At 48.4% G+C, this 23,854-nt stretch overlaps 8 protein-coding genes across 8 annotated transcripts; 7 read left to right on the top strand and 1 right to left on the bottom strand.

Annotated features, from left to right (window-relative positions):
- Positions 1 to 340: 340 nt before the first annotated feature.
- On the top strand, positions 341 to 1,862 carry KY384_005330 (uncharacterized protein; the record flags this gene model as incomplete). Its single annotated transcript, XM_044813831.1, has 5 exons — positions 341 to 354; positions 411 to 481; positions 532 to 658; positions 815 to 1,377; positions 1,813 to 1,862. 5 exons carry the CDS (start codon positions 341 to 343, stop codon positions 1,860 to 1,862), a joined length of 825 nt encoding a protein of 274 aa, XP_044669132.1.
- Positions 1,863 to 2,250: 388 nt separating this feature from the next.
- Positions 2,251 to 2,955, top strand: KY384_005331 (uncharacterized protein; the record flags this gene model as incomplete). The annotated part of the gene is made up of 2 exons (XM_044813832.1): positions 2,251 to 2,482; positions 2,831 to 2,955. 2 exons carry the CDS (start codon positions 2,251 to 2,253, stop codon positions 2,953 to 2,955), a joined length of 357 nt encoding a protein of 118 aa, XP_044669133.1.
- A 2,302-nt stretch (positions 2,956 to 5,257) lies between these two features.
- KY384_005332 (uncharacterized protein) lies at positions 5,258 to 7,502 on the top strand (the record flags this gene model as incomplete). The annotated part of the gene is made up of 4 exons (XM_044813833.1): positions 5,258 to 5,715; positions 5,767 to 6,280; positions 6,338 to 6,518; positions 6,619 to 7,502. The coding sequence occupies 4 exons, from the start codon at positions 5,258 to 5,260 to the stop codon at positions 7,500 to 7,502; spliced, it is 2,037 nt and encodes a 678-aa protein (XP_044669134.1).
- Positions 7,503 to 8,301: 799 nt separating this feature from the next.
- KY384_005333 (uncharacterized protein) lies at positions 8,302 to 9,864 on the top strand (the record flags this gene model as incomplete). Its single annotated transcript, XM_044813834.1, has 4 exons — positions 8,302 to 8,503; positions 8,755 to 9,073; positions 9,121 to 9,511; positions 9,598 to 9,864. 4 exons carry the CDS (start codon positions 8,302 to 8,304, stop codon positions 9,862 to 9,864), a joined length of 1,179 nt encoding a protein of 392 aa, XP_044669135.1.
- Positions 9,865 to 9,916: 52 nt separating this feature from the next.
- KY384_005334 (uncharacterized protein) lies at positions 9,917 to 10,489 on the bottom strand (the record flags this gene model as incomplete). The annotated part of the gene is made up of 2 exons (XM_044813835.1): positions 9,917 to 10,320; positions 10,384 to 10,489. The coding sequence occupies 2 exons, from the start codon at positions 10,487 to 10,489 to the stop codon at positions 9,917 to 9,919; spliced, it is 510 nt and encodes a 169-aa protein (XP_044669136.1).
- Positions 10,490 to 11,641: 1,152 nt separating this feature from the next.
- On the top strand, positions 11,642 to 14,313 carry KY384_005335 (uncharacterized protein; the record flags this gene model as incomplete). Its single annotated transcript, XM_044813836.1, has 3 exons — positions 11,642 to 12,614; positions 12,798 to 12,898; positions 13,378 to 14,313. The coding sequence occupies 3 exons, from the start codon at positions 11,642 to 11,644 to the stop codon at positions 14,311 to 14,313; spliced, it is 2,010 nt and encodes a 669-aa protein (XP_044669137.1).
- A 953-nt stretch (positions 14,314 to 15,266) lies between these two features.
- Positions 15,267 to 18,514, top strand: KY384_005336 (uncharacterized protein; the record flags this gene model as incomplete). The annotated part of the gene is made up of 2 exons (XM_044813837.1): positions 15,267 to 15,364; positions 15,409 to 18,514. The coding sequence occupies 2 exons, from the start codon at positions 15,267 to 15,269 to the stop codon at positions 18,512 to 18,514; spliced, it is 3,204 nt and encodes a 1,067-aa protein (XP_044669138.1).
- A 1,746-nt stretch (positions 18,515 to 20,260) lies between these two features.
- On the top strand, positions 20,261 to 21,402 carry KY384_005337 (uncharacterized protein; the record flags this gene model as incomplete). The annotated part of the gene is made up of 2 exons (XM_044813838.1): positions 20,261 to 20,535; positions 20,595 to 21,402. 2 exons carry the CDS (start codon positions 20,261 to 20,263, stop codon positions 21,400 to 21,402), a joined length of 1,083 nt encoding a protein of 360 aa, XP_044669139.1.
- Positions 21,403 to 23,854: the final 2,452 nt, after the last annotated feature.

Below are 23,854 nucleotides of genomic sequence, written 5' to 3' on the forward strand. Positions count from 1 at the left end.
CCTGCGCATGAACGACCTGTTCAAGTAACATTGATCGCAACACCCTCGATGTGCTGCAGCCTTAGTAGCGCATCGGATGTCACCGATCCCAAGTCCTCAGAGCCGTGAAACACAAGCTTTCTTTCATGCATAAGATACGTGGGGTGTAAAAAGTGGCGACGTACGTCATGTGGCTGTGTTTGTCTTGTCCCACCTGACTGCTCCAAAACATACAAATTGCAGGCTGCGGCATTTCTTCTCCCACCTGTCCTCACCATCTGTCCTCTCCAATCGATATTCAACGTCTACAGAATCTCCACAGTTACCTGAAGACTTCAAGGCAAACAAATTCTGACTCAAAATGGATACTCTCAAGTACGTTGCCCTCGCCCACTCCACTGTCTTAGAAGCCACTTACTAACGTGTCGCAGGAATGCCGGTAGAAACATTTCGGAGAACATCCAAGGCGCAACTTCTGGAGTTTCGTACGAAGCTAACAAGAGTAAGTCCAACCTGTTTACTTCATGGGGATGGGACTGATTCCCGCTCAAGATGTCGCCAAATCCTCTGACGCTTCAATTTCTACACGGGCAACGGCTGCTAAAGACGCAGTGGGCGACAAGGTCGATGAGAAGAAACATGATCACAAGGCCGAGCTTGCAAAGCAAAAGGCTGACCTGTAGCCTCCTACCAAGTCACTCGGCACAGATAGTTTAGTAGGATAGCTACAGTGCAGTGATAGTAAAGGCTCGGGCTCTAAATTGAGTTGAAGCACGGCTTGCAAGATCCCATCATCAATTTTTGCACTCGAAAATCACTTGCATGCATTGTCCAGAACATCGTCCGACGACTTGGGTCTTCACTCCGAAGACGGGAAATCAACACATGCATCACAACAAATTGAAGGCCCCCCACCGATCCCCCGCTACAGCAGACGACTAGCGCGTATCAGCGAAAATCACGCCAGCCGTATGAAGCAGGTGCTTTCAAAACCAACCAGCACCGGTGTATCAAGCTACGGATATGGCATTGACTGCGATGACCTCCCTCGCGACAAGACACCTCTCTTCCGTCAACAATCTGTGTCTGATGGCTCCCGACCACGTGGATCCCCCCCTATTCTGAAGGACGAGGGTTTGACAGAAGGAGAGATAGCGGATTCGAGTGTGGAAGAAAAGCAGCCCGTTGCTCCGGATCAATTCGATCCTAGATACGAGACCTCAAGAGTCGAGATCTCCTCATATTATGCGTACTACATTGGGGACAATGGGCTCAGCCTTTTTAATTTTGCCCCGACAGCCTTTCAGAACCTTGTATCTGAAGCGGCCGGCGACGCTGGTGTGCTGAGGTTCGCGGGCTCAGAAAGAAATATCAACAGTATCGTTCTCCTGTGCAATGGTATCAGTTTTGCGATTCAAATCGTCTTGTTTCTGGTCATCGGAAGCTATGCTGGTAGACGATTCAATATTCCTTACAAGCCAAGGCTCATAAGATTCAGATTTTGGCCGGTTCCGGCCATACATCTTGATATCCTTCTCAATTGTAGCTTTTGGTATTGGTTTCGGGTGGCTAGGGGTACACAGAGCAAAGCAATGGGAAGTTGCTGCTGGAATGTACATCGTGGGCTGTAAGTGGTAGACCTATGTGGTTCAAGCAGAGCATCTAAATTGAAATGTCTAGTGATCGCATATCAGACAACGATAACGTTTGTGAGTCCGGGCTTGTAGAGCTTTTACTTTCTCTGTCATCTCGCGTGTTTCAAGATACTACATGGTCATAATATGACATCAAGCCTATGCTTCGTCAGATCACTTACCTACAATATTTTCGTAGTGGACGGCGGCATTCCCAGGCCTAGCTCGCAATACACCAGAGCTGCGTGAGAAGCTGAGGAGTACGCCAATGGCAAGATCACACGAGAGGAGTACGATTACGAAGACACTCTTCAGCGAAGTCGGCTTTCCAATGTGGCTTTCTACACCCAGAGTTGTGCAGAGATTTTAATATTGGCATTGATCATTGGAATCATGTTCGGAGTGAACGTAAGGGCAAGCTCAGCGAATAATAATTGGGGCTTGAGCGTGCTCATTGCCTTTGTTACTGGTGTCTGGGTGATCATGGCCGTCCCCTGGTTTCTCCTCGAAAAACGGAGGCCGGGCCAGAAGGTCCCACCCAATATGAGTATCGTCATGGCAGGGTTGTGGCAGCTATACCGGGCCATCAGGGAGATTTGGTGCCTCAAACAAAGCCTCATCTACCTCATCGGTCAGAATGAAAGCGTATCGCATCCCATGGTCTGAGAGCTTATTGATCTCAGGCTACTTTCTCTTAGGTGACAGTCTAAACACAACTGTCACAGTGCTTGCTACGCTCCAGAACGAGCTTGCTGGTTACGATCCGATAACCCTGACTTATTTGTTACTTGTCGGCATTGGCACGCAAGCGATGGGCATTTACGGCTTCTGGACCATACAGAAACGCTTTCGTTTGAGCACCAAGACGAGTGAGTTGATCTTTGCATGTGGGAAAAGCTTCTCCACGCGGCAATTTATGCTTTATGGGGGGCCTTTTTGGCACATTGCCTCCACGCATATCAAGCCCAAAGATTCCAACCTGGTGCTTTCTTCGACGCGTTAGACAAGGCAGAGAGCTTACGTACTGAGTTCGTAGTGTTCACAGCGGTGATGGTAGGCATCATAGCTCTAGACGGTGTAAGTATAGTACTCCAAATCCCTCACATGCCTCTTATGGCATTGAACCCGCACCAACTACGTCAGGGCAACTTTCACAAACGATCGTGAAAGCTGTAAAGAGTATGCTGACACAAGGTATCTGTAGTGGGGCATGATAGGCACTTGGACTCAACGCTTTGGGTTTCACCATCTATGGGAGATGTATTTATATCAAGCAATATACGGGCTTTTCGTGTGCCCTGTAAGTAATGCGAAGGACAATAAGAGGATGCAACAACGCTGACAGAGCTACCAGTGGTATAGTTACTCGCAAATCAGTAAGCCGCACTGTGGATCGCTCCCCTTGCGTGATCATGTTATGGCTGATTCTGTGACTTTCTAGTGATCTCGGAGGTTACCCCGAGGGGCAAAGAATTCCTTTTCTTTTCGCTATTCTCAATAATGGGCAAAACATCCTCGTTCATAGGACCTATCGTATCATCGGCAATCATTGATGCGAGCAACGGAAATAATAGCACTCCCTTCTACTTCCTGTTCGGGTTGACATTAGCGAGCGCTGCTTTCCTGGTCATCTCGCTTGATCTGAAAAAGAGCCGAGCAGAACAGGAAAGATTCTTGGAGAAGGAAGCTGTCGTTCGGGAAAAAAGAAAACTCCTGGCTACAAGCAATGGGGGAGATCTTTGATCCAGATGCGCTGAATTCGGAAGCGAGAGAGAGAAGGGCGTGGCGGCGGGATCGACCGGGATGAGAAGTGGTGCCGTATAACAAACTTTTCACTGCAGTGATTCCGATGGAAATGCTTGTAGCCACGCCCACAGGTCGTTCTGCAGACCGTTAGGTTATTGGGGGTTGGCTCGCATGAAGATCACACGCGAACCTATGTCGTTCGGTCCAGGAATTTGGCACGATTGCCGCGCTCTGAGGATCATTGGATGTATGCAGCATGCACAACTGACCTGCAGCTGCATGCAGCCCCACTGCGCCCTTCGTAGGTATGTACCCAATGGCACGGCTCGACGCTACATCATCAGATAACCTGGCTGCATGATCGCAACCCACCCTCCATCCCCACCCCCAAGCTGGCAGCCGGCCTCGTGTTCTCGCAAGGTTTGAAGAGAGGCAGAATGCAACCCTTCGATTCAGATGGGTGACTCCGACATCTACGTGCAGCACGACCTTCCTGGATCTGCGTGGCCTGCGTGCGGGACGGATCATACAGCAGCTCTGTCCTTGTGATAGGCCGGTATGATTGGTTTTCGTGTTGTTTTCTTTCGTCGTGTGCTTTGACACGGACAGCAGGGCATGTTACTATTCTGGCAGACGACGGGCACTCGGAACCTGAAATTGAAAGGCTAAAAGCAGGCTTTGTACGGTTGTGCTTGCTCTTGTGTAGATCGTAAGGTATTAGCTTGTTGGGCTGGCTGTGTCGCTGTGGTGGGGTAAATAATGGTGGATGGACGAAATGCACTAAGAAGATCCCGAGCGAGCCGACTTCTGCTGCTAAATGGCTCAGACGACCTCCATAACGGGTACAAGGACTTCCCAAAGGCCAAGCGAAGCCAGTGAATGATGCTGCCATTCAATCCTGTTCATCATCTTCCATTCACCGTCGTTCTTGGCTCCTGCTGGCGGATAGCGCCCTACCCTTTCCTGCCTTTCAAACCCGCATGTAGCTGGTCAGTTCCGCTTTTTAGTTGGTCATGCCAGCGTGCGTGGCTGCATTCTGCTCCGCGCTATCCCGATCCTGCTAGCTGCGGTTCTATCAAGATAAAGATCTCTCCAGCCAAAAAAAAAAGCCATGCTCGCTTTCCCCATCTCTCGGTATTGCCCCGCATGAGAGAAAGCGAGGTCAGCCTGGTGCTGCAGTCGGGACAGGCCCACCCTCCGTGTCTTCTCCTCTGGGCTTACGTCTTCTGAATAGGCTATTGGCTTGTCCCTGCTGCTGACGAACTCGTCGTATTGTTATCCTCCACGGAATTCTCTTCAGGCTGACATCGGGATTACTCACTACCCCACCCCGTATTTTCTGCATCCAAAAATGGATCCAACAGCTGACTGGTGTTGTCATGCACCAGCCAAAGCTCCGCTGTTCGTCGGCCACTAAGAATATCTCCTAGAGGCCGCTAACGGTGGCCTGACGTATCGTTGCTGATTGAAGCTCGACAGCTGTCCGCATTGGGATATCTTGGCATCTTTTTGCCTACTCTAATCCTTCCCGCCAGGCGATTCCGCTGCTGCTGAATGGCGGTCAATGACACGCGAAAGGGCACAAGACATGCACGTACGATCCAAGCAAGCCAGGATGTGCTTCGTACCTGTTCTGCTTGCCCTATCGTAATACCTTGACTATCTCCGGCATAGCAAGGCAATTCCACAGCTCAGCTTAGCTTTTCAGCGCTCACTTCGGCTTGCACCTCTTTGCTCATATTCTCCATTGCTGCTCCTACTTGTTCATGTAGTCTCTCTTCAGCCAGGCTCCATCTAGTATGCCGTGTTAAACTTCTAAATTCTTCCATCGTTTCGTTGTTCCTGGATCAAAACATTGTTCTATGCGAGCTTGCCGTAAGCTACGCTCTCCACCCAACATGCATTTCATACTCGCCCTCCTTGCACTCTCGCCACTGGCCTACTCCTCCCCAATCTCCCCTGAAGCAGCAAATGCCGGAGCTCAACCTCAAGTGCTAGCTGCTCAATCGCCCGAGGCGGTTGGTAAACCATCCAGCGAGGGTAAGACTACCTTCGATGGCGTTGCCCTTTCGAGCATCAAAGCGGCTCCTGCGCCTGAAGCAGTGGCAGATGCAGCCATTGGCAGAGACGGCTGGACTTGCGATGTGGACAGCGCCCAGGCAGAGAATCCATGCACAAATGTACTAGATGGTGATGCTGGCACAATATGGCACACTCAGTTCAATCCAACAACAGACGACCTCCCCCACACGATAACAATCAATATGCAAGCAGTGCATTTGGTAGGCAGCATCATTATCCAACCGCGCGGAGATAACGGTAACGGCAATATTGGAGAACACATAATCAGTTTGAGGTAAGCTATCCACATGGGTCCTAGAGGCCGTACAAGTTGACCAAGTAACAGTACGAACGGAGCAGATTATCAACATGTGGGATACGGCACCTACATAGATAATCAAAATGTCAAGACGACCACTATCACCCCCCAAAACGCTCAGTATGTGAGGATTCAAGCGCTCACAGAAGCGGGTGGTCGTGGACCTTGGACTTCAATTGCGGAGGTCAATATAGGCGATGCTGCCGGTGGTCCACCAGGGCCTGCAGGGAAGGGTGCGTGGGGTCCAACAGTCGATTTCCCGCTTGTCCCAGTATCTATGGCAAATCAGGTCAACGGTGATATCCTCGCTTGGTCTTCGTACGATCCAGCAACTTTCGGGAACTCGAATGGGGTTCAGACCATCACGGCTTCGTACTCACCTGGCTCGCAAACGGTGACATCTGCTTTGATCACCAACACCCAACACGATATGTTTTGCGAAGGACTGTCAATTGATTTCAACGGAAGATTCCTCGCTGCAGGGGGAAATACTGCTTCAGCTGTCAGTATTTTTGATGGAGGGGCCTGGACTAAGGGGAATGTAAGTTCGGAAAGCTGGCTTTGGTATCCTTGAACCAAACTGACAGAGCTTTCCAAGACCCTCCAAATCGCTCGTGGCTATCAAGCACAGGCTACGCTCTCCAACGGTTACACTTTCACGATCGGCGCCTCGTGGTCAGGAGGACAAGGTGGCAAAAATGGCGAAGTATATGATGGCAACGCGTGGAGAGGGCTCGGGGGCGCCCCCGTGGCTCCTATGCTGACAGCAGATGCTCAAGGTTCGTCGGACGTCCATCATCACACTTTGAAGAACAATCGCTAATCCAGACTCAGGTGTTTATCGTGCTGATAATCACGCTTGGCTTTTTGGATGGAAAGAGCACTACGTCTTCCAGGCTGGACCATCAGTAGCCATGAACTGGTATGGCACTGATGGCGATGGCTCTCAGGCGGGCGCTGGCGATCGTACTGGTGACGGAGATGCAATGTGTGGCATTGCAGCGATGTATGACGCTCCCAACGGCAAAATCTTAACTGCAGGTGGATCGCCAAGCTATCAGGATTCGGACGCGACATCGAACGCTCATATTATCACTTTGGGAGATCCAGACACGAATCCAGGCGTACAAACGATTGCCAACATGGCTTTTCAGCGAGCTTTCGCTTGTAGTGTCATCCTTCCTACCGGGCAAGTCTTTATCGTGGGTGGTCAGGTTCATGCGGTTCCCTTCAGTGACGATACCTCTCAATTGACCCCAGAGATCTTCGATCCCGCAGACAATAGCTTTACCCAGGTCGCTCCCATGGCGAGTCCCCGCAACTACCATAGTACGGCTGTGCTGCTGGCCGACGGTACGGTCCTCAGTGGTGGTGGAGGTCTTTGCGGTGATTGTGCAACCAATCATTTCGACGCTCAGGTCTACCGTCCACCATATCTTTACGACGGAGGTGGCGGCGACGCCCCGAGGCCGGCGATCACTGCGGTTTCGACGAATACTGTCGTTGTTGGCGGCACTTTCACTTGCACGACTGGTGGTCCCGTCGACGGTGGTTTCAGTCTTCTTCGATTGAGCAGCACAACTCACACCGTCAACACAGATCAACGCCGCATTCCACTCACCCCGTCCGGTAATGACGGAAACACGTACACCCTGACCCTTCCAGGTGACCCTGGGGTTTGCCTAGCCGGCTACTGGTTCTTATTCGCCCTGGATGGAGGTGTTCCCAGCACCGCCCAAACAATCAAGATCACACCAGATTAGAAGGCGCGGTTGTCCCATGCTCAATTATTTAATAGCACGACGTTACGATACCACGATATCCCAAAGCATAGCTAGGTTTTCTCTTCAACTTTGAAAAACCATAATGTTTGAGAAACAGGAGGAAGCCGATTTTCCATTATTTGAAAGCAGAAAAAGCTCAAGTAACAAATTTGGAATGTAAAAAGGCAGACGGACTTGGTAATAATGCGCCCTCATGTCAAAGCTCTTGCTCTACTAGAATACATAGCTCAAACGCCCACTACAAATTCTATTTAGAAACTCATGATAATTACGCACCCGATCTTGTTTGACGCGGAGCGCCGTCACGTGATTTGAAGACAAAATCTTCATTTCGACATGAACAGTCAACGGTTGAAGTTCAAATGCTATGGGCATGGTGAAAAGGTTAGAAAAGGCTTGGAAGGTCACTCTAACAACTTAGGACTGGCGAGCATTTTCGAAGAGTTGACCTAGTGACCGTTCATTTCCATTGACCAGTCAGTATTAGATATATGCAGCCTAAGTATTTAGTCTACGCACCATTGGGACCCTATAGCTGTCACTTATAAGGGCGTCTAACCACCTCAGTCACTGGAAATGACCAGTCACCAGTTCTAGGTTGGCGCAGCCCCGGTGACCCCTCGCGGCGAGGGCGGATCCAGCACATGATCTCTCCCAAATGGGCCGAGGGGGCGAAGGGAGGGTATGATTCACGCCTAAAGACGCTCATTTACTGTGTGTGTGATAGGCGACCTGGACTCCTTATGTCCACGCTGTCCGACCGCTCAATGCTACAGAAATGAAGCATGTAACAATCCGGTCCCCTTCACTCAGCACTTCCCAGCCGGTCACACCCGCACAGGACAACCCCTCACCAAATGGCATCCCCTTGCCGAAGCATATGGTCCCTCCTGGACATGAGGGCTATCGCACTCCTACAGCTGAGGACTACGAGCGTGCAGATCAAGAGCCTACCGAGAAGAGTGGAGGCAATATCCCAAGTAATGGACTGCACCTGAGGCTGCCCGGGGCGCCCAATATCGTAAATGGTCATCAATCTGCTAACACTAGCACAACAAGCTTGAGTGAGAGGTTCTTGGAAAGGCTGCAATGGAGAGAGCGGATAAGACATTACACTTGGACCTTCTTCACGATGACCATGGCAACTGGGGGCATTGCGAATGTGCTCTACGCCGGTGAAACCCACTCCACATGGGTATCTCATCACGACAAGAGCTGATTGCAATTGAAGTGCCCTTCCGTTTCCCAGGCTTATACGCCATTGGAATCATCTTCTTCCTTCTCAATATAGTTCTCTTCTTGGTCAACGTGGCAATGATATCCCTTCGTTTCTACAGTTACCCTGAGACTTTCAAAGCCTCGATCCTACATCCCACTGAGCGCCTATTTATGCCTGCAGCGATCGTGTCTTTTGGAACGATATTACTCAATATATCTCAATACGGACCGAACCACGGGCCAGGACATTGGCTTAATGATGCGATCACCGTCCTGTTTTGGATAGACGCTGCTCTAGCCATATTGGCTTCTATGGGCGTGTATCTGGTCATGTATGGAAAATTCAGCAATTTTCCGAAATATGCTAATGAGGGGGCAGGTGGTCAACTCAGTCATTCACCATATCGAACATGACTCCTGTCTGGATCTTTCCAGCCTATCCTCTTCTGATTGTCGGCCCTCACGCGAGTGTATTGAGCAAGTCAATGCCACAGCCGAAGGCCTTTGATGTGATCGTGGGTGGCTTCACGTTACAAGGAATTGGTTTCATGGTGTCACTGATGATATATTCTGCTTTTATCTACCGTCTGATGACCCAGAAATTGCCGCGAGAAGCTGCAAGGCCTGGCATGTTCGTTTCGGTGGGACCGAGTGCTTTCACCGTCGCTGCCATGATCGGCATGGCAGAGAATGCTAAAAGAGCGTTACCGCCAGATTTCATGGGGGACGATCAATTGGCTGCAAAGATACTGACGGTCATTGCGTCTTGGGTAAGTCTATGGATATGGGGCCTGGCTTGGTGGTTTTTCTTCATATCTGTGGGATCCCACTGGTCGTGCTTTCACAAGAGACACAGAATGGTGTTCGCAATGAATTGGTACTCATATGTGTTTCCGAATACAGCTCTGATTACCGCGACGTTCGCCATTGGGAAAACTTTTCAGTCCAGAGGGATCCAAATGGTCGGGTGCGTGATGACGCCAATTCTTATCACGACCTGGATTATCGTGTTCTCGATGATGATCAGGGCGATATACTTAAAACAGATTTTGTGGCCTCAGAAAGGAGAAGACAAGGACGAGGGGGTTTTAAGGGGCCAAGAAGAAGGACTGATAGCATGTGACTCCTCCGAAATCCGGCTTTTGCATTCGGTTGTGCTATGGGGTACCTTTCGATTAGACGACATGTCTGACTTTGCCGCTCTCGACCTCATATACCCAACCACTGATGGTGACAGAGTCTGGTATTGCCTTGCTCGAATTCAGAAACTCCACATCATCCTTGACTCCTTGCTCGAGATCCGGAAAGGGCTGGAAGTCGAGCCCAGCCAACTCGCTTGCGGCCTCCTTCCCAAGCTGCTTCTCTACGACGCCGTGGGCAGCTGTGTTGTCAAACGTCAACATACCGCATCCGGTATGCTTGACGAGCAATATCTCCTGTGTCGCGAGCAACTGTTCTGATATCACCAAAGAGCGAATGGCATCCCGGGCGTTTCCACCTGCATTTCGGATGACATGTGCATCTCCGAGGGAGATACCGTAGGCTGCGGCGGGATCGATGCGAGCATCCATACAGGTCACTTGGATGTATCAGCCTTTAGCGTGCTGCTTGAGATGCTGGTTAGTCGATGGAGGAAACCCACCCACGGCATACTTCTTTGCGGGAGGAAGCGCGAGGTCGCCTTGGGTGAAAGACGAAGCGTACTTGGCATTACTTTCCACGAGATTCTTTTGTACCGAAGAGGCCATAATTGTTCTCAGCAATTGTCAAAGGAGGTCTACGATGCAGGACCTTGCGACTTTGGCCTGTTGCATGTTGGGAATTGGATATGGCTTTATGCTCGACATCGCCTGGGAAAAGACAGGGCCATCCCAGCACGTGCGATCACGCCTTGTAGACTTTGTACCTTCGATAGCACATCGCGTCGATCGAGGGGGCAGGCTTCTGCGGGGTTGTACGGAAGAAGATAAGCCCCTCCTGCTAATGCGGGATGAGGGAGGGTGTATCGAGAACAGAAGAGACGTATCCAGCGTAGTGGTCTACATTCAGCAATGTGAACCTCACACGCTTGACAACGATCTCGAGACAGTCAACGACAAGCTGGTGAATGCGAGGTAAAAGCTCCTCTGCGCTTGGCCTTGCGGAAGCTTGTAGATTGATAACGCCCAGTCTCTTATATGACTCTTCCATGGCTATCGGGTGTCATTTCAGGGCCCACTTTAGCCCCCAATATATGTTTCTAGGCTCTTCGGGTGGCCTCAAGCGGACCTAGACAACCCTAGTTCTAGTACTATCCTTTTGGGCCGCGAAAATAGATTGATGATATAGCAAAGCCTATTCTTTATTGCCATAACTCGAGGTCGGCTCCCCACCTTTCCTCAAGCTCACCACAGTCGTGCAGACTTCTCTCGTCAGCTTGGCGTGGGCAAAGGGTGTATCTCTGGATAGATAGCCTGTTGAAAGCCATACTCTAGAGTAGTCCTATCTATGACCAACCGCTGGCGGGGCTCATTCCGCCCAGGGCATGAAGGACAAGGCAGCACAGCCTACCGCAGCTCTCGAGGCATAAACATTGGTCACTGGACTGCAACTACGGCACCAAACGGCATGGCTTAGATCTACTTTGGCTTTTGGCTTTTGGCTTTCTGCAGGGCAGCCTGGGATTGTGGGTCTTGTTGCTCGTCAGCAGCGTCTCGATAATGAATCCATCGGAATCTCGAACCCATCCTGTCCAAACCTCAAAGACTGACCTAATAGCCCGAGCAGTAATCCTTTTGTTTTCCAGTCGAAACCTCGCTTGTCATTCCTGTAATCTGCATATTTTTACCCCTTTTATTTTGAGATGTATGGACTAGCTGCAAGGCATAGAAGTCGATAGCAAATGCCCTACATCAAACACAATGCTAAAGAAATTTCTACTCGGAGGAGACGCTGTCCCCACCGCTGGTGATGGCTTTGGTGCCCGAATGACCCCTCGACCTACTGTTGAACGCGAACGTAGTTCCATCAGTAAGGCTAGCAGACCAGTCTCAATCTCGGAAAGTGCTGGGCATGCAAGCACGGCGAGTCTTGCTTCACCCTCCGCCAGTACTCTCGCTCAAGATCCTCAAGAGCCTTCGAAGGCTAGAAGAAGCTCGAACTTGAACGACGCAGTTTCATTGTCTCAACCAGCTTCGCCCTGTACGGAGAATGTGCTAGTCTCTTCATCCCAGGCAGAAAATACTAACCATCAAAGATCCGAGCAAAAGAAGGCTGCCTCCTGGCAAGACTATGAGATACCAAAGGAGCTGGCCTTGCTTGATGAGGACGTTCCCCAAGACATTCGCAATATCATACAGGAGTCCTTGGATGAACAAGAAGCCGTGCGAGTCTCACGATTGCTTTCGCCCGAAGCTGAGGACAATGCATCGATTAAGTTTGAAACCAGATCAATTGATGGTTCACTCAATGATGAGGAAGTCTCGTTGTTGGGGGTTCCACTCTCTGTGGCATCATCGCCGACTAGTGAGAATACCGAACACGTAGATCGTAGCTTTAATCGATCCCAGGAGTCCGTCACTACACCAGGATCAGAATCTGCAGACACACCATACCTCCAGCCTCCGAAATTGAGTAAGCTGCGGATAGGCAGCCATAAGAGGCAGCTACTAAGAAGCAAGAACGGCCAACAAGGACCAAGTAGTCCTGGGTCAGGCTCTGCACTTACGAGCATGGAATCCAGGTTCCATGATTTCAAGGATAAGACATCTAAAGGCCGTGGCCTCTACAGCCTGTTGAAAGGCCGCAAGACGAAATCTACCGTGGAAGGAAGCCTCCCACCAAAGCGAGAACCTCCCCTCCAGTCGAATGCACATGCTGCTTCGACGACTTTCCGTCTGAAGATGCCGTGCCCCTCCCATGCCGACACCATTACTGCAAGCCATGTTTTACACAGCTGGTCAACACCGCTATCATGAACGAGGACACTTTTCCGCCAAAGTGCTGCCTCACAGAGGTAGGCAATTCCCTAATTATGCTCAGTCATGCTGATGCATGGTGTGCTAAATGTCCGACTAGATCCCAAATGCGACCATGAGAAAATATATCTCCCCGAAGACTTGGCAAGGTTCGATGAGAAGACCTTGGAATATGCAGTACCTCTTGCGAATCGCTATTATGTAAGTCTATTAAATGATAAGAATGTCTTTGCATGTCTGCGTCTAGACTCTATCCTACGCGACTACCGAACAGGTACTGACTTGATAATTCGCTAGTGTGCCGCTCCAGCCTGTGCAAGATGGATTGACACGCGCATTGCTGTCCGAAATAATGGGTCACTTGAGTGTCCACATTGTGAAACGATATTATGTACCGTTTGTCGAGGTCCTCAGCACCCAGCCAATCAAGAGTGCCCTCAAGACTTTGCTTTGCAAGCTACCTTGGAAGCATCGGAACTGGCAGGTTGGAGGAGGTGCCCGCAGTGTGGAGCTATCATTGAGCTCAACACAGGCTGTCGGCACATCACTTGTAAATGTCGTGCGGAATTCTGTTATACATGCGGCGCAGTCTGGCGGACATGCAATGTGAGTGTCTTGTCTCGCCGCTATGGCGTCCTCATTTTGCTACTAATGCGTCTTGCTAACCTTTTCATTTGTAGTGTACAGAGGCCGACCAGCGTCGGAGGGAAGAACAGATTCAAGCAGCCCAAACACAGCGAGAGGCTGACGCCCATGCTGAAGCAGAGGAGATCCGTCTAGCCATCGAAGCTGTCGAGGAGGCCGAACGTCATTTGCGAGTGGAGCGTGAGGCCGAGGAAGCCAGGGAGCATCAGCGCCTAGAAAGGGAAGCTGAAGAGCTCGCACAGCTAGAGCTCGAGCGAGCAGAGCAGATTAGACAGCGTTTCCTTGAATTGCGCGCGTTCCTTGACCGTGTGGGGTTGCGACAGATGCAAGCGATGGAGAAGCGGCATTTTGAGGAGGAAGAAGCAAATGACCGATTACTAGTAGACTTTGAAGACGTTGTGTCAGGGCGTGAGAAAGAGATCAATGCGGAGAGGGAAACGAAGGTCGCCGAGAATGAGAAGAGTGTCAAACTACTGCAGCGAAAGCATGCAGCTGCGCTTATGGAAACTTTCCAACGACATCGGCGTGGTCAAGACGATCTTTTCACCAAAAATATCGACAACGACGATAATGATACAGACCAAGACATGGTCAAAGCGTCTAGACTGGAAGCACTGATGCCTCTGCAAGAAACAGAACGTACGATGTTAAAACAACAACAGGCTCGCGAGGTCGAGAAATGGAAACAGCGAGGGCAGCAAGCTCTCAATCGTCTTAACATCCCTTTCAAGGTCCAGCAGATGCGTTTCCAGGAGGAAGAGAAAATGATGAGGATTATCCATGAAGGAAACGAGCAGCGCGATGCAGACCTCCAGTGGTTTGGAGTCTTGCAGGCTGCGAGGGCTGCCATGTTGGATGATGATGAGAGGCGATTGCTTTCGACTGGGGGGAGGCGCCCAATCTTGATGTGGGAGAGGGGAAGGGGAAGGGGAAGGATCAAGATGAAGGAAGAGAGGCCCATACTTGATTGATCGCATTCAATAAGGCCCGCTTTCATCTGCAGGAGCCTTGGTGGTCCCTTCCTATTTCGCCAAACATTCCACGGAGAAGTGTTCCCAACATTCTCTCACCTCGTGACTATCTTGATTGGTTGAAAACATTGTACGTAATTCTATTGCGTCTGTTCAATTCCACCGTCGTTGAAAGCGTAGCCGCCCAAAAATGGCCCCAGGCCCCAGGCCGGCGGCTGCCCACACCAGAATAGGGGCAAGATTGTTGGAACTAATCCTTCGCGCGTTTCACGGCTTCAGAACATCAATCACTGAACATTAATGAGGCTGAAAACACATGGTTCATGAACCTTCGTACTATGGTGTTGCGTCTGTAGCCGCCGCTTCGACGATTCCCTGGTTGAGGCTATGAATCGAAGGAGGATGTATGTCGAAATGCTCTCGCTGCAGCCAACGAAAATGGATCCTTGCAGTCTTCGAGCGTCTACGTTATTCTATGTCGGGAGGCTGGGTGCATGCTTTGGAGGTCCGAGATATTTGGGGCGTATTTCTTCCTCCCTCTTGCGATTCCATTCTTTTGCTCATTGTTCCTTTCTGCGTATGTTCTTTTGGGGGGTTATCTGTTCAGTATCGCGTTCCATTAGGCTTTCCAAGGCGAAGCGATGGGAGTTTTGAAATACCTTCGTTGTCGACCGCACAGCGATGCAAAGCCTGATAGTCAAGGGTGGAAGCCTGCAACGCTTTCTACGCCTTTGCTATCAGTCGTCATCGCCTGTCTGCTCTTTTCAATTGGTTTGCTGGAATACCTCTCGAGGGTGAGCCAGCGTACTGGAGGTCTCAGCACGACTGCATCACATTTTCCGTCAATCGTTTATTTCATGTATCTCTATCTTCCAATCATCCTGGTGACACTATTCAGCCTAGTATGGAGCTGGGTTGACCTGGACGCCAAGCGCCTTGAACCTTTCTTCCAGATGTCGAAACCTGATGGATCAAGGCCTGAAGACTCGCTCACACTGCACTATCCCTTCGATTTCATCGCGTGGGCTCCCTTGAAAGCCATACGCAAGCGGTATGTTGTCGACGTCAAGGATACTTCTTTGCTGATGACAGCAGGCACTGGACAGTCGCCTGTTCTGGCTTGACCTTGATGACCTTGTTCTGGGCAGTGACACCGCTCGTCAGTGCTGTCTTCGCGACTGCAAGCATCAAATCTGGCCGTACAGCGGCTGTGACCACCTCCTCAGCCCTTCCTCCTGTGGAAGACCAAGCATCACAATTGACCAACAGATTTCTTTCTTCGGCATACAAGCATGTATGGTTCGACGAGCCAATTCCACCTTTCACCACAAGAGAAGCGGCATTTCTGCCATTCGATCTCCATAAACCTGCAGCCTCTCTGTACGAGAATGCAACATGGACTGCTAAGACGTCAAAATACTCTACAAGCCTGATCTGTAAACCTCCTAAAATCTCGAATGATAGTGAAATTCCTAAGTTTGACAATGGCGAAGGCTGTGTTGTCGAAACACAACCCGCAGCTTATGAAGGCTTGACGGCTTTGTATATTGGCTATTGGACAAGCAAATTTACCGACTTCTCTTTGTCTGGTATGGGCTGTCCGTCACCTGATAACAAGCACGTCTTCTTCGGAATTTGGAATATGAACCTCGACGGTCACGACAACGCCACGACTTTGTTCTGCAAAGCAAATTATACCATTCAAGATGTCGATCTAACAGTTTTGCGCAAGAATTCTTCCGTTCTCAGCGTAGCACCTCTCGGAGACCCAAGGCCACTTCCAGAAGATGTCTTTAACGGAACGAATTTTGAGTACATCTTGAATGCCAATTCTCCCTTCACATCAAACAGAGCGGATATTATTGACACAGCTACTTCGCTCAACCAAGCAGGCCGTCTCCGAGCGATCGGGGTGAATGCCACAGAGACAACGACAGCGATAGTGATGCAATTCGCACTTGCTATAACACGACTGCCCTTGGTGGAATACACGGATACTGGCGTGCTTGCGTCAGCTTTCGAGAAAGCGCACCAACTGCTCTTTGCATCGGCTATTCAGTCTGTATTGTCCACCAAATACGTCGAAGCAGACACTAGAGAAGGTCGCGAAAACTATGACCTTCGAGCGATTGTAGTAGTCCGCCCTCTCGCGGTGGCTGTCGAAGGTGCTCTCGCGATTGCAACGCTTTTGACGATTGTCTTGCTCATTTTGTACACCCGCCGCCCTAGTGAGTTGCTTCGGAACCCTGCATCAATCAAAGATATCATGTCAATGATCGATCCAATGGAAAACAGTCTAATGAATGCTCAAAATGGGATAACAAGGCCCCGATACGAGCGATTGATCTTGAAGAAAGGAGAGCTCTACTGCATTCCAATACTGGAGCCTGTCGAAGGAGTTGAAGCACTCCAATTGGAACATGGAACGATACAGCAAAGCAGAAAGGAGATTGTCTCCCAAAGGCCGTGGGAACTAAAAATAGCGATAGGTATAAGCTTTGTGACGTCCCTCATCTTGATGCTAGTTGCGTTGATGTATGTACGAGCTCTGGTCGCAAAGGGAAAGGGCTTGGTTCAGCCGTCCAGAAGTCCCGCAGTGAATCAACTTGTTACGTCGTATCTTCCTGTCCTCTTTGCGACATTTCTCGAACCTTTCTGGACATTGTTGAATCGGTTGCTCTGCGTCCTCCAACCTTTCGAAGAGCTCAGAAATGGAGAATCGCCGGCGTCAAGATCTTTGGATCTCCGGTATACATCGCTCCCTCCTCAATTAGCATTTTGGCGAGCATTGCGCTCTCGGCACTGGCTGCTAGTGTTGGTGTGCTGGGTCGCGCTATCGGCCAACATTCTCACTGTTGCTTTGGGTGGTCTTTTCGTCACCGAGAAAGTATCCATAGACTCCTCCACGGCCTTTCCTGGCGAATACGCCTCCATATTTAATAATTTCGGTGATCTAAAGCGGCCAGACTCACAAGATGAAGGGGTTTTTTTAGCTACGGCATCCACCATCGCAAATAGCTCATCTTTGCCTTGGACATCTAGTAATACGTTCTTTGTCCCGTTCAATATGTCTCACAAACAGTCAGCGGGTGACTTAATTGATCTATATGGCGGAGCAACGCAGGGTTTCAGTATTGAGGTGAATTGTCAGCCAGTACAGCACAACTCAACAGCCTACATCACAACATTTTATTCGTACGATTTACCACCAGTAACGTTGAACGACGGGAGGAAATGTTTTGATCCGGGTGCGGTAGTTAGTGGAGGACAAAATTTCACAAACTCCGCCTCGGAGATTTTTAGCCCTTTGAATGCATGGAATCATACTGAGATGCAAGGAGCCTCTGCCTGTGACAATATGTTTCTCGCAGGATTTCTTCGCGGTAACTTGACACTTACATCGACCATTCGCAAAACGGACAACAGCGACAAAACTTCGCCTGAGATACTTGCTATCAATTCACTATCGTCAACATGGATGGTTTGTCAACCCGACCTACTTGTCGCTCCGTACGAAGTGACAATTGACCAATCAGGACGAATTAAAGGGTTCAATCGAAGCGGTCCATACGCCACAGATCTGACTCAATACTTTGCTGGTGACCTCAACTTGACATATTTCATGAACCAAACCAAAGGACTTTTCACCAAAGGAATCGATACTCTGTCATGGTGGCACGACGATAGCTTTACTGACAGCTGGTTCGGGTACCTTGTGAAGACGATCGAAGGAGGTGCTCCTATAGTAGACCCGACTCTACCTCCCCCTCGTTTTGAGCAGGCAGCAGCAGCAGTTGGCGAAGTGATGAAGCGTGTGTTTGCTACGCAGCTCGGCTTAAATGCCAATTGGCTTGCGGCAGCGGAGCCAGGCGTAACAGTGCCTGGGCGCTTGGTGACAAGTCAAGACCGTTTATTTATGTCACAAGCTGCCTTCATGATCGCAACAGTGCTTCTCTTGGTCCACATCGTGGTAGCCTTGCTCTACTACAGTAAAAGGCCTAAGAAGATGGTGGAACTTCCGATCACGGTCGGACGAATCATCGAGCTCTTCCGAGGGAGTGGGCTGCTGACCGAGGCACGTCAAGCTCAAGGCATCTGCGAGCAGCATGTCATCGGGTATGGGCGATTCATTGGCACGGACAGCATTCCCCACATCGGGATTGAGAGGCGGCCTTTTGTTATTCCATGGAAGGACGGATGACTCAGGAGACGCGTCACTGAAGGACAGCATGGTCCAATCTCACCTCTCCGCCTGAGATGTTTCGCTGGTATGTTGCCCCGAGGTGAAACTGGAAGAGAGTATAAGAGTAAGAATGATGAGGGTGAGGGCGCTTTCGCGACGAATCATCTCCAAGGGCAGGAGGATCTTGGCACAAGGGAATGGACACGCTAAGAGAACTGGCTCGTGCTGGGATCTCGTGATTGGCTTGATTGGATGACTGTTCCCCGCCGGCCGCTTTCCGTCCTTTCCGCCTTTTAGCGCGGGCTCTTCCCGAAGGCCCCTGAGCAGAAAGATCAGAAGGCGGCCATCAATGATCAATGATCAATGTTCAATGAACAAAGCATGAGAACTTGTCATTCTTTGTCCTCCCTCTTCCCACCGCTCTCGACCGGGTGAAACAAAGTGGGAGTCGGATTCCTCCAGGCAACCTTCTCTTCGGTTTTGAAACACCAGCAACAGCTGGCACCGTCAGAAGAGTCATCTCAGTCTCGTCAGTGCCAGGGTGGGAGCTGGCCGAGCGATCTTGCATTAGTCAGGGGCACTGGAACGATTGATGGTGGAGTGGACAGATCCGATACCAGCATCTCCTCACCTGCCTCTAGCTTCCGCGTCAACTTGCATCGTCCGCAGTGGTCCCACTGGCTGCAGGCTTCCCGCCCGACCCTCAGAGCCTCATTCTTTCTCACCCTTCCAATGAACGACCACTGAGTCGCAATATGACTGGTGCATCATCAGCGTCTATACTCACACATTGGCCCCATCATGGCCTCTACTTGCTGTACATTCCATCTCCCTCGGTCTCATCATGTCGTGCAGAAGCCCCTTGATACACATTGTTCATGCCCTGAGGAGCCGCCACCACCACCGCGCGGTGATGGCATCTCAGCCTGCCACGCCTTTTAATCTTCCCATATCTTTCGCTCTTCTTCTCTTTTCCTTCTTTCTCTTCTCATTCCATCTTTGACTTGAAAACAGCAATCTACGAAGGCGGGACCTCGGACCTTTCGTGTACATACTTGCACTTGTTTGCCTGGAGCAGACTTACCCTCCTTTGAATACTTTCCCTTGAGCTCATTGAGAAGCCTACCCATCACACTCGTTCTAGGTAAGCTACTTTTCTCGCAGTCTTTCCAACCTTACCATCGTCACTACTGGGGAGTTGCGCGAACAATGCCGATAGTACGGGTGCTACAGGAAACGAGCCACACATTGTCTTAAAGAAATAAACAATCTTGTTTGTCCATTATGCAATCATTATCTACCTCAATTGAGTGTAGCCCTCAGGGTCCTCAACACCTATAAAAAGCATGTCTATCACCTCCAAACATCCTTCTCATCACCCTTATTCGCATCTTCATCCTCACCCTACCTAATCTACCTCTCAATAACTCACTTTTCAATTCCAGTATCTTTAGACAGGATCATCTATCCCGAATCTTTCGTCTGGTACGAAAACGAAAACTCAAGAAGAAGATCAGCAACCGTCGCCATGCTTTCGATCAAAAATCTTCTCGCCCTCTCGGCTCTCGTATTCTCCGCAGCCGACGCCCACATGATCTTAGGCAACCCTCCGCCATATGGGTCACCGAGTACTGCGCCCCTCGCGCCCGATGGGTCTGGTAAGCGGAAACCTGAGACAGTAGCTCTTCAAGATACACAGCTAACATCTAAAATCTAGACTTTCCTTGCAAAAATGCCGCGAGCACCGGCGGGACAACGACAGAGATGGCTGTGGGATCCTCACAGCAGTTGTCGTTCTTCGGCACTGCGGTTCATGGGGGAGGAAGCTGCCAACTCTCACTGACTACCGACAATCCCCCCACGAAGGGCAGCAAGTGGCAAGTCATCCATTCGATTGAGGGTGGCTGTCCAGCCAAGAACCAAGCCGGAAATCTCGACGAGAAGCCAGGTGACCCTAGGCTGCAGAAGGCTCCTGACACGTACGACTATAAGATACCTGATGGAATTAAGGCGGGGCCCTATACATTTGCCTGGACATGGTGAGTGAACCTCCAAGACATCCTTGCCTGAATCCTATGCTAATTTTGAATGTTTATAGGTTCAATAAGGTCGGGAACAGGGAAATGTACATGAATTGCGCCTTGGTCAAAATTACTGGCGGAGCGAGCAAGCGTGATGAGCTATCCGGCAATTTCACGTTCATACCGGAGCTGCATGAACGAGATACATCTTTTCCCGACATGTTCAAGGCAAACATCGGTAATCAGTGCACTACCGCAGAGGGAGGACCTCTAGCGTTTCCAGACCCCGGTGCATCAGTCGATAAATTCAACACCGATAAGCCACTGCCTCCAACCGGATCTTGTGCTGGAGGCTCATCTGGCGGAAGTGCTGGTGCTTCATCAGGTGCTTCATCTGGTGCAGGTGCTGGCGCTAGTGCTGGAAGCGCCAACGCTGCAGCAGCGCCTTCCGGCTCGAGCTCCGGTGCATCTGCTCCAAGCCCCTCCGGCGTTGACGTTGAATCGAGTCCCTCTTCCGGCTCAGGTGCATCAAGCCCCTCCGGTGCATCAGCACCCGCTTCCTCTGGATCTGCTCCTACTCAACAACAAAATACATCATCAGCTGGATCTGGGGGCACCGCTGCCCCACAAGCCGCACCTGCTACACAAGGCGCCGCGACACCTTCGGGCTCCACGTCTTGCACCCAAGCCGGCGCAGTCATTTGCAGCGCTGACGCCAAGCAGATAGGTACATGTGATCAGAGCATGAAGGTTGTGATGATTCCCGTTCCGCAGGGCACGATTTGCAAGAACGGAAACATCGCATGGCCATCGACAAAGCGATCTCGAATTTACAAGAATGGAGCTGTTCGCCGCCAGCTACACGTTGGTGGATGGCATTTCTAGACGCCTTACACACTCATTTTATCGCATTGACAAACACCGGGAGGCTTTTTGTGGGCATCTTTTAGATAGGCCGCGACCATACTGTACGCACAATCGATGTTGATCAGTAGTTGGTGCGAATTACTATACAAATAGTCTAATGTCCGTCAGACACACCCTGTGGCGATCTCCCTCTCTCCCTCTCTCTCCCTCCCTGCTGCTGCTCTCCCTTCCTCTACTCTCCTTCCTCCGCACTCCCTCCTCCGCTCTCCTTCATCTTTGCTCCTTGCTCCGCACTCCCTCCTCTTTGCTTTCACGCTAGTTCGCTCCGAAACCATTAATGTATAATACATTGATGGTTTCGGAGCGAACTAGCGTAAAGCAAAGAAGGAGGAAAATCGTTGATGCCGTTAAAGATAACAAGTTCCGAAAGTTGCTGTAATGCTTTGTCTCCTATAACTGAAACCTTTCCTCGTTTAGTTGACTTAGTGCTGATGCACGCGATATCGATGAGTAGATTTCGGAACCTAGAGTCGTTTAAAATAACGAATTGCGAAGGCCGATATTACGTAGGCTTCGTCTCCCCTAACTTGAACCCTATCCTTATTGAGATACTCAGGTCTAAAAGACCTATAGAATTGAGGAAGCTTTATCGTCAAGAAGGTCCTATTCGTAGGTAGCGCTTCCCCCCTTGCTATCGACTCCTCAATTTGACGGGAGTCGGCTTGAATAGCGTCCGCACTGGACTAAAGGGGGTAATTCATTTGAGCACGGCCAATAAGGTCTGCCGTACCGAGCAGATTGCTAAAAATGTCGATTATATTATTTTCTGGCTTTTAAGGATCGATCTATATATTAAAATTATATAGCTTATAATCTTCTAAGGTTTTCTAGAAAAAGGAACAAAGGCGAAAAAAGTCTATAGCTAGTCTATATTACGGTTGAAAAAGATTTATTATTATTAAAGCCTTCTTTAATACTCTTAAAGTCTTTTCAGTAACTTTTATATTAGCTTTATATTGGCGATTCAACTTAATACATTAATGGTTTTAGAGCGAACTAGTGTAAACTAGGAGAGTAAGGCGGAGAAGCAAGAAGGAGAAGTAAGGGGAGTATAAAGAAGAGTAATAGTAGTGCGGAAAGAGTAAGGAGCATAGGGAAAGCAAGTATAGAGAGTAGCAGCAGGGAGAGCGCAGTAGGGAGAGCAGGAGACTATTATATTACTATTTCCTCTAATCTATATTACTAAAATTTTATATTTATAATTTATATTTTACTTTCTTTATTTTTTCTAAATAAATAAGTTATTGCTACTATTAGAAAGTTTTTTTATTATTAATGTTTTACTTTTTTAATTTCTTTTAAAAAGAAAAAATTATTATTAAATATTATTAAAGATAATAATTTCTAAAAATTACTATTATAATATTTTATCTTTATAACTTTAACCCTATTCTTATTTAAAAAGTAGTTTAAAATAACAAGTTACGAAAGCCCCTATTATAAAGGCTTTGTCTTCTATTACTTAAACCCTATCTTTATTAAGTGTCTTAGGTCCAAAGTACTAATAGAAGATATATTAATAGTTTCGGAACAAACTAGTATAAAGGAGGGAGTATAGAGGAGGGAGTGTAGAGGAAGGAGTATAGAAAAGGGAGTATAAAGAGGAGTAGGGGGAGTAGTAATAAGGGGAGGGGAAAAAAGAGTAGAGTAAAAAGAAAAGCAAAGTATATTACTATTTCCTCTAATCTATATAACTGAAATTTTATATTTTTAATAATATTTTAGTTTTTTTATTTCCCTTAAATAAATATATTGTTACTACTATTATAGATTTTTAATTTATTATTAATATTTTACTTTTTTTATTTCTTTTAAAAAAAAAGTTATTAATACTATTAAAGATAATAAATTTTAAAAGTTTTTATAAATACTTTATCTCCTATAATTAAAACCTTTTCCGTTTAGTTAATTTAATACTAATATATATAATATTAATAATAAAGATTTTAGAAACTAAAGTTATTTAAAATAATAAATTATAAAGTTTAATACTATAATAGCTTTGTTTCCCTAAACTTAAACCTTATCCTTATTAAATAACTTAGCTCTAAAAGTCCTATAGAATTAAAAAAACTTTATTATTAAGAAGGTCCTATTTATAAGAAAATAGTTTATTTAAAAATAGTTAAAGAAGTCTATAGTACTAAGTATATAGCTAAGGAAGTTATTTATTTTATATTTTAGCTTCTAAGGAGCAACTTATATATAGGATTTATATAGCTTATAGTAATTATTTAAGTTGATTTTAAAGAAGCTTTAAAGAAGAAAGTACTTTATAACTAGTCTATTATTTTACTATTAAAAAGGGTCTATTATTATTAAGGCTTTCTTTAATACTCTTAAACCCTCCTTAGCGATTTTTATATTTTTTTCTAATATATAGACTAACTTAATAAAACTTAGTTATTTT

This window comes from Bacidia gigantensis (genome assembly GCF_019456465.1).
Source record: "Bacidia gigantensis strain McMullin 20006 chromosome Unknown contig_245, whole genome shotgun sequence".
NCBI classification, from domain to species: domain Eukaryota; kingdom Fungi; phylum Ascomycota; class Lecanoromycetes; order Lecanorales; family Ramalinaceae; genus Bacidia; species Bacidia gigantensis.